Below are 9,656 nucleotides of genomic sequence, written 5' to 3'. Positions count from 1 at the left end.
TTCAAATCACGTAGTGTCCATTTCTAATTCACATTAATCCGCTACTAACCTCCTCAAGTCCAGAACTCGCATCAACCCTCTTTCCAAAGTTCGCTAACTCGCGCAGCGCTCTCGTGTCAATTGATCTAGCGATAGCCGCGCGTATCCGCTCGAATGCGCGTCAATCCGCTTCAACTCGTTTGGATCTGCCTGCTCGTAAGTCTCTACGCTTGTCACGTACCTGCATGGTATATAACATCGCGTCTCTCTGACGCAGACGTATGTCCAACTGTCGGTGGTGAACGTCCCGCATCATTAATTTATCCATCGCCGAGACTACTCTGGGGCAAACGGGTCGTGACATCCAAGCTCATCAGACAACCAGGAAAGCCCAGGGGATGATGGCTCGAAAAAACATCCTTTTCCGAGCATCTTTGGCCTGAAGATGATTCCATCGTCTTTTGTTCTTTGCTTTGAACGTATCTGGGAGAAGGTGATTGTTTCATACCTCTGCCAGGTGCTCCAGCTGTCCTTTCTTTCTTATTTTCTCGCGTTTCAAGAGCCGAAGAAAATTGAAGACGAAACAGAGTGTTTAGTTTAAAAACATGACGCGAGTATTGAGAGACATCGAGTAACGTGAGATCCTCCTGAGTTGTTTCTCATTATAAGGTGATTAGTGAAGCAGGTAATTTGACAAATTGTAGGCTTTTGCATATATTCTGAAAGTTGTATACGCGTCTTGGATTCGTCTTAAGGAGATCAGATTTAATTCATTTGATATGGTTTGCCTGAAGAGATTTTTTAAATGTTGGATCCCCGAGATGTTATAACTATTAAACTGCGGAGTTTTATACATTTATGAGAAATTTGAAGCTGCAAAAATACATATAATATAATATATAAAATATCCAGAATAAGGTATTTATTATAATATTTAGTAGATGAAGCAAATTTCTATTCTAATTCTATTTCTTTAGTTATGTTCATAAAAATAAAAGAAGGTGCATAAAAATCCGCAATCTAATTATAATTCACGGATCTACTTGTATTACAGATTTAAGTATCAAATGGAATATTTTGTATTAATACTATATCGTTAAACTTGGATTTGCTTTCTACCCCAGTGTCGACGACATTTCCATCAAATCTTCTCCGAAGGGATGGAAGTAAATTTAACGAGGCTGGTAACAAAGATCTCGTTTATTCGACAACCAGTCGCGCTCGTACGGCACGCGAGCGGGAGCGCAGGACGAAATCTACAAAATCGTATGTTCGTATACAACTGGCACCAAGTTGCCTCGTTAAATCCTCGGCAGCTGCTCCTTCGTGATACGCAACGGTTGGCCTGAAATATTTACCGAATACGCAACAGCAAACTGCACCCGGGATAAATTTATTACGGCTAATATTCCCTCGATGCGCTCTTACCTCCCTTCCAAGCAATAAAACATCGTCAGATAGAAAAAATATGCTGAATTATTGTCTTAATGCACGCATAATATCACCGTTCGTGCGAGTTTTGCCGTTCGTGAAGTAAAGGATGCTCGAGGATTTATGAGGCACGGGGGCGATCAAATATAAAATTGTTTCAAAAGATAAAATATACATTTTGCACAGCACACGCTATCGATTAAAATGCCAGTCGCATTGATACACGACAAACAGTGTTTGGTCTTTTCAATCTCATAATTTCATCGCTTTGTAATATCATAATCTTTATGAAAAAGCGATTGATTCAGCATCAACGAAGACGAGATGCGCATGAGATGCAATAATCTATAAAACGCTTGTAACAAAGTGAACAACAGTCTTACAGCAACAATTCCACGAACATTACCATCACCACCAATGAGAAAAGAAATAGAATATGATACGTCGTACGACGTTTTATCCCATCTTATAATAATAATTATATAATAAGTGCGTTATATCGCGTGTTCATGTAAAATTCTCACTTTTAACTTGAATCAGGCTAGTTTCTCATGATGCAGAGTTAAACATCAATGTATTAACGTATCGATCCACTAGGAATTGTAATATATTGATACTGTTACACTCGATCCACCTTAAAAAGATAACTGCAATGCTAGGAAAACATCGAGATATAATTCCTATTGGATACCGGCTTACACCCACAAATGTTAACAACGATATAAACTAGGCGCATGAATTTCTAAACTCCTTGAATCGAAGCGTAATACTTAAGGCATTTGCTTGTGATTTAAAATTTCGTTTATGAAGCGTCACCGTTCCTTTTTCACGATCGAGATAATAAAAAACTTGGACTCCCGTTAACGTCGAGGAATCGTTTGAAAAATAGCTTATACACGAATCGAAGGTAAAGTCTGCGAGGTGTGAAAAACAAGAGGAAAAGTACGATTGATGGAACAGTGGCGAGTTTGTCTCATTCACCGACTGAAATTCTTCTTGCCGACCTCTCGGTGATCTTCGTTTCACGTTCTATTCCTTGTTTCCTATACCGTGGAGTAATCCTCGATCAGGTTCTCGCCGAAGTGAGTTATCACGTAATCGTGGTAATACATCATTATGCAAAGTGGTTGTCCGATAATGAGACTCGCCCACACTGTGATATTGCCCCATCTGGCGCCGCAATGCTTCTGCACCTTCTTACTTATCAGTGATAATGGTATCTGGAAAATCAATTAAAAAAGTTTCTTCATCGAGGGTGGCAGACTGCAAATTAATATTAATCCTTCGACAGTTGGATCGCTTCCGAGAAGATGATTCTTCCGCGGCAAACTTTCGAGCGACTGAGATAGCTGATATCGTGTCGGAGGATTTCTTTGGTTCTTTGTGTGACTGGATGTTTGACGAAGGAATTGGTTGATTAAAATTTCTTTCAACTCTTTCGGTACAGTACAGCTCGGATCAGGAGAGTGGCTATTGGCTGAACGTAGATGAACGTTTCAAAGTTTTAAGCCTGCGAAGATCGCGATCCTAGAAATTCCCGCTGCGGTGTATCTGAGAAATGCAGTGACTTTAATAATATGCGCTACAGCGACAATGTTTAGCGCAGTGGTGTAATGTTTCCTCTTTTATATTAAAAGAATGTGAAAAATGAACTAATAAAGTAACTAAGTTCGTAATAATCATTTAAATACAGTGACCAGAATCCTCCATTGATGCATGTATATGTGTATAACGATCGTTATAAATAATATTAGCATGTTTGGGATATATTTTGTCATAATCTCAGAAATATAAAAATGTCGATGTCATTCTAAGAAATTTGCAATATCAACGTCCAGTTTGGAGCGACAGGCACGTAGAAATGTTATATGTAATATAAAAGCACTTGGTTATTAATAAACTTGACAACGTGAATATATAAAAATATTTATAAAAAGATTTCTTATATAAGTGACAGATTTCTCGCGACTTCTGTAGAGTTAATAATAAATTCTCAAAGCTACTCGGCAGCTATTCTTCATTTTCTTATTCAAATATATGAGGACAAAATTCTCGAAGCTAGCGAGTGCACCAGCGATGGGTGATTATAGTCTCCCACCGTGCCGAAAAGATTGAACATCGGCTCCATAGACATAATTTAGATCGTGAGTCGAATATTATACGAGTAAATTTTACCTGTCCCATCATTCCCAGGAACGCCCACGTTTTGAACGTCTTCAGCGGCACGCTGACGAGATACTCATGGAAGAAGGCGCTGATGAAGAACACCATGACGGACGCGGTCGTTTTCCCATAGCCGATCTCGATGATGGGAATGTACAAGTGCCTGGAAGCAAAATAATCGCGCAAAAACGTTTCAAGCTTGGCTACGATTAAACGGAGGAAAATTACGCGGCCGTTTAATAGAAAGGATCGAGGCGTTCTCTGGCTCGTTTCCCTCGACGATTCTCTGTGCAGCGAAAATACCCGAGAGAGCGTCTCCTCGGCGTGTAGTCGCTCCTATTACAATGTTGTACCGCAAAATAGCGCGCGCAAGCGTTAAAAAAAGGGCGAGAGAGGCGAAGGAGAACGAGGATGTAGATAAGGAGCGTGGCGTTTAAGGATCAGCGTGGGCGGAATCGTCTCGAAAAATTAAAGCAATGGCTGTGCAAGTTTGCCGGAATAGCGACACTGTGGTGTGTGTCGGTTCACAGAATGTGGGAGGGGAACGACACGAGTCACCGAGAGACAGGAAGAGATCGTTAGCCGGCTTGGTTATCAGTAGCAGTGCATTGGAATGAAGAAAGCTGCAAGACGACGAGGGAAGAGGAAAAAAATGGCGCAAAGAAAAGAGCCGGCATACAAGAGCGAGAGAAACGGAAGGAAGGAAGGAAGGAAATTCAAAGGTGGGAAGCTGTCGTCGTGGACGGTTTCGTCGCCGCGATGAAGAGATGCCTTTCCTTAAAGGTCCACTCTCCTTGTTGCTCCACGAAATAGCGGCCCCTTTTCTTCTTTCTGTTTCGTTTTTACCATTCCTTCTTCAATCTCGGCCTTTCTCCTTCTCTTCACTTCCCTTGCTCGTGGTTCTCGTCGTTCATGGAAAAGACGCTTCGAAATATCTTCCAGTTATAGAGGCATTATAAGTGCCGCGGGGAATAAACAGCCTTAAGTGCGCGCACCACGATGCGTATCGGCTTTTCCCATTACAAACCTGAAAAGACGTCGTCTTCGTCGACAGTCGTCCTTCCCCCTTTCCGCCGTCTGCGACCGTCTACGTCCTCTCCCTGTACCCATCCTCCTCCGTTCAGCTTTTCCATTTTCACCTCTCGCGCCCATTTCCCTCCCCGCCCTTCGCTCGCTTTTCTACCACTCGTTGCCGCCGCGGTCGCATGGCTGCGTGCCAGTTGCAGCTCGCAATTGCAGCTGCATATCTCGGCCCAGACAGAGAAGAAAAAAAAAGAGGGAAGAAGGAAGAGAAGAACGCGGAGAAGAGTTGGGAGCACAGGTGCAGTTCGAAGAACGTCGAGGGACGGGGATGAAATTCGAGTCTTGGGAACGTCACCGATTTCGACGTTTCCAAATAGCGAAACAGATCTTTGTTTTTACCCGGTTAATTGTATAGAATTCAGTTAATTGCAACTTGATAAGATTCTTTCCCGATTAATCTACCGAGACGTTCACAGGCCTGGAACATTAACTGCGTTGCGTATCTGTCGAAACTCGGCCGTTTCACTCGATCTTCATGCACAGGCGTGCACCTCCTCTCCTTGGAGAGTTATATCTTTAGACAGTAAAGAATTATTGTTTTCTCGTGTATCGTTTCTCACAAGATCCTTTCGATCCTCGGATTTCCAACCCTTCCACGTACACGACACCGTTCGTCTCCCGCGGCCCCGCAATAACAACTTTTCCACGGCTACCTTTTTCGAGGATTTAAACTTTCCGCGGAGCTACTTTCGAAGTAAAAGCGGCCGTCGTCACCGCGGTGGCGCGAGTTGTTAGCGGCACGTGCACCGGCAAAACCGGTGGAAAAGTGGAAGGCCCTATATGGAAAGTTTCTCGCAACTTTGCTGATTGTATTGAGCGAGCGATGCATAATCCAATGGAACGATGACGGGTAAGACGTATGGGAATAAAAAGTGCCAAGCAGGGCGTAAGCTCGCGCTTATCTGACAGTGTACCCTGAACAAGATTTATCCAGAAGTTGCTGGAAAATCATAAATACTGAGTTTGAACTTGACGATAGGTGACTGGGAAAAAAAAAGATATTTAACCTTCGAACAATCGTCAGAGTACTAAAACGTGATTCCATATCGAAAACGTATGAAATCACGTACTACAAAATTCTATATACTGGGATTTGAATATCACGCCTAATTGTTCTCGATTGAAATTAGTTTTCGACGTGTACAGATGTGAATATTTCATTTGCTACACAATGATTCAACCACCCTGCCATATTGTTACGAGTACAAGAATAGCATTGTAACAGTCGTGCATGATTCGAGCCAAATGGAAATGACAAAGGTTTAAAATAGAAACTAATTAAAAGTGACATCGATGGTCGGGTGTTACGCGCGTAAATGCGGCTACGAATTAATTTTCCGAAATGAACGTTAAAACAGAAGATTTCGACGCGCACGGATCTGCAGGTAGTTTCATTTTGCGGCAGAATAGTTTTCAAACAGCAGCCGCCGTCCGACACCCTTTCCAGTTACACAGACATTAAAAGTACTACTTAGAGTGGCAGCGGTTATATATATAGAAGGGTGTAGAGAAAAGGTGGGAGTGCACGGTAGAAGCTAAAACAATTAGCCGCAGAGCAGTTTCCACAGGGGTTGAAAGAGGCGGCGGTCCGAGGGATGGTGTACAGGTTACGGGGGAAAGTCTCTGATTCGCGGAAATTTCTCTTCCTATTCGGAGACCAGACAGGTCCCGGGTTCTCGCGAAAAATGTAATTAAATCTCCTTAAAGCAGGACACACTCGTTAACGAAGTTTAGCCGCTTAGGCGAAAAGAAGCTCGATCAAAAGTACGACTCGCGGCTGGATATTATTTTCTTTCTTTTACCTCTCCTCGCTGATCTACCTTTATGTATCACGCCTCGCTCTGACTTTACTCCTATCATTCACACCGTCTACTACGAAACTATTCGCCAGGAAAGCTAAGTTTCATCATTTCTGTGCGTTCAAGCTCGAAATGACAATCTACAAAGCTATTTGAGGTACTGTAACGTGTTCGATTAAACGCGACATCTTCTTCTGAATCTCAATGCAAGTTTGATCATACCATCGATTTTACTAGAAATAACTCCAAGTAGTTACCTTTTAACTCGAAGCTAAATTAAGTCTCTATACTATATCGTTAATCGTAAACATCTTCAAATTACTATAGCCCTTATTTGCAACGTTACACGAACTTCAAGTTTTACCAAATCTGCACTTTTCAGCGAAATAACACGATTAACTGTCACGAAACAATACAAGATTCAACATCTTAGAACCTCAAAATTGTAGGTATGCTAGCAGCCTGCTGCGAGATAGAATCAAAATAGTGTAATCTAGCCTAGGCTATCGCTTAAACGTAAACGGTGGCTCCATTTCGAATCGTAGCAATCTAAGATCTAACCTTTTATACCGGTATTTTTCGATCGAACCAAATAGGGTGTGCGCAGGATCGTTTACTCGACCAAACAGTGGCTGGTCGTCGCACGATCGAAATCTCAACGTATTGTGGCGCCCGGAACATCGTATCAGCGATACTTACCGCACGGCCCACCGATGTACAGGCATATTCCATGTCCTCCAGAAGGTGTCGATGTTATCCGCGTTCCACCAGTCGCAGTAGAAATTTCGATCAGCAAAATGTAACAGTTCACCCATCAGATTGAGCAGCGAATGGAACGTCAAGTAGAAGAAGCACAGCCAGACCAGATGGTTCGGTATCTACAAAAACGCACGAAAACAAATATACGTTCATACGCGTAGTTAAAAAAGAGCATTTGGGATTATAACGAGAGTCGTATGTCAGAAGGGTGAACATTTATTCGGAGAACGGGTGCAAATGGAAGTCACTTTCATCTTCTCTATTACCGGCGGTGAAATGTTTTTCACGCGATGTATCGTTTCGCGCGCGCGTTGATCTTTGTTAGATCGCAAATGTACAACATGCGAGGGCCAGATAGCCGACAGCGACGCCAGCCAATATTTTATTTCCCTTTGTTTCGTATCTTCGTCCGGGGGCGGCTCGTTAATCCAATGCAAATTCGCGTCTCTCGATATTCCATTCCCGTAGCCTTAGGCGACCGTGCAATTTCGTGTAATTCTTAACCAGTGTTAGCGCACACTCGCCGAGTACAGAAACTGGCTGGGAAGAGGAACGACGCGACGGAAGGAAGAAAATATGATAGCCGCCGAGGCGTAACTACTAAAGGAACATCGATGGCTGTTTCGCGTTTCAGAATATTTAAAATAACCTGCTAATGACGAGACAAAGAATTAACTGCGGGTGATACGAAAAAAGGAGAAGTTAGTGGGCCGCGTTATTCACATTGGACTCCGGGGCGAGAGGTAATTCCACGCTCGAGTCAGCGCGTCTTGTTAAGTCTTCTTGTTGCCGAGTCTTTGGCAGCGAATTTCCGAAAAATTGCGACGAAATAATATCACCGGGAGAGTGCAATCGCTGCACAGAATCGCAGAGAAGAACACAGAGGAAGGTAAAAGGCAATCGTGTCTGCAGCGAGATCAGACGGATTCTTCCGGCGTAACCATCTTCCTTTCCGGTTTGCCCCACTCGGTTCAACGAAGAATTTTGAAGTTATTTCGTTTCGAATGTCTTCTCTAATTCCCCCTGAAGCACCCTCGCTGCTTCCGTTGGCCCTTTACGCGCTCCAAAGGACTTAATAATGTTGCCAGGCACAAAGGTCAAGTCTCTTCTGCCGGCAGGCATTCGTGGCACTTTTATGAAAAGAGAGGGAGAGCACATCTTTCTTCGCAGAAGATAGGATCTCCTCTGTCTTTCCTCATTTCATCACTCCTTTTTACCACCATCACCATCACCACACCGCTATTGCATCTCTCTTCCCTCATGGGCAGTTCACGTACTTCGCAAAAACTTACCTCCTCTTTTAATTTCGTTTACCTCGGGTATGACGTCGGTTAAAAGAGTAGAAAGGGGTAGAGCACGAAATCACCCACAGGAGTGGGCGGGATAAAACCTTGTTGAACCGTTTGAGACACGCCAATGATACCACAAAGGAAAAAGCGGTCGGGAGAACTTTGAGTCTCGGCTTCCTGGCCAGCGGCTATTTCAAGAACGATACGGCTTCTACCGTGGCCCCAAGTTTCCATCAAGGAGGAAAAATCTTGGCGGGTGATATGTGACGCGGCAGAGCGAGAGACCCGCGGGAATTTGAATTTTCTCGGTTCGTTTGGTCGGCTCGTGGCAACTAAGTTTTCCTATTAAGCCCGCTCTTTTCAACGAACTGCTTCCAGTTACGTTACATTGTTATACTTCACTCTTCTTTTTTTTTTCTTTTTTTTATTCCCGAGAACCCACGAAAAATTATTTCCTGCCTCGGTGAAGTTGTTTTAATCTATTTAAAGATTTAAACCATTCTTTCCTCTTGATAAACGTTGTTTTAATACATCAGGGACAAGACGAGGACCATGCTGTTACACGAGTCTAAATTTCACAGCTCGTGCCAACTTATATCGAAGATATAACAAGTGTTTAATAAAAGATCGAATCACTATTACGCGAAGCTTGCTGTGCTCAAATAGATCCAGTCCTTTAACCAAACAGAACGAACGTGCTTACGTTTCGTATCAAATGTTAGTCTACCGAAGATTGTATCGTTATTAAAGCAATATTTTTTCAAGAGATCGTCCTTGTGGCTCAAAGAGCGGAATGGAAGATCGATTCCTGATGGGAAATCGTATCGTGCTCGTCGGAGAAGAAATAATGACAAGGTTAAAAAGGATCGGGCAATTTCTCCGTCATCTCGACGAGACGTCTATAAAGTTTGCTCAATTTTTCTTCCGTTCCTGATTGTTATTCTTATATCCCGTTCTTCATACGATAACAGCTACTCCCGTTATATTACATAGCCGCGTAGACCTTGCCGCTGCAGTAAATAGTACGTGACATGCTCCCACGAGGGCAATGATGAGCAGACAGAAAACGAAAAGTGAGAAGAAAAACCGAAAAAAATGAGAGTACGAAGCTGAAACGTAGCAAAGATTGCGAGAAAAATGGAAAGAGTATCGA

At 43.0% G+C, this 9,656-nt stretch overlaps 1 protein-coding gene across 1 annotated transcript in view; it reads right to left on the bottom strand.

The window, feature by feature from the left end:
• Nucleotides 1–1,164: 1,164 nt before the first annotated feature.
• The window catches only part of LOC132911328 (diacylglycerol O-acyltransferase 1), an 89,244-nt gene continuing 80,752 nt past the window's right edge, over nt 1,165–9,656 (bottom strand). Inside the window, exons 10-12 of the mRNA XM_060967937.1 lie at nt 7,155–7,333; nt 3,586–3,736; nt 1,165–2,630 (exon numbers count right to left, since the gene is read on the bottom strand). Of these exons, the coding sequence (XP_060823920.1) occupies nt 2,454–2,630; nt 3,586–3,736; nt 7,155–7,333 (507 nt within the window). The 3' untranslated portion in view covers nt 1,165–2,453. The remainder of the gene's footprint in view (nt 2,631–3,585; nt 3,737–7,154; nt 7,334–9,656) is intronic.

Source organism: Bombus pascuorum, chromosome 10 (genome assembly GCF_905332965.1).
Source record: "Bombus pascuorum chromosome 10, iyBomPasc1.1, whole genome shotgun sequence".
Classification (NCBI taxonomy): Eukaryota; Metazoa; Arthropoda; class Insecta; order Hymenoptera; family Apidae; genus Bombus; species Bombus pascuorum.
The sequence above is the reverse complement of the archived record's forward strand: the minus strand, read 5'-3'. Positions and strand labels throughout refer to the sequence as shown.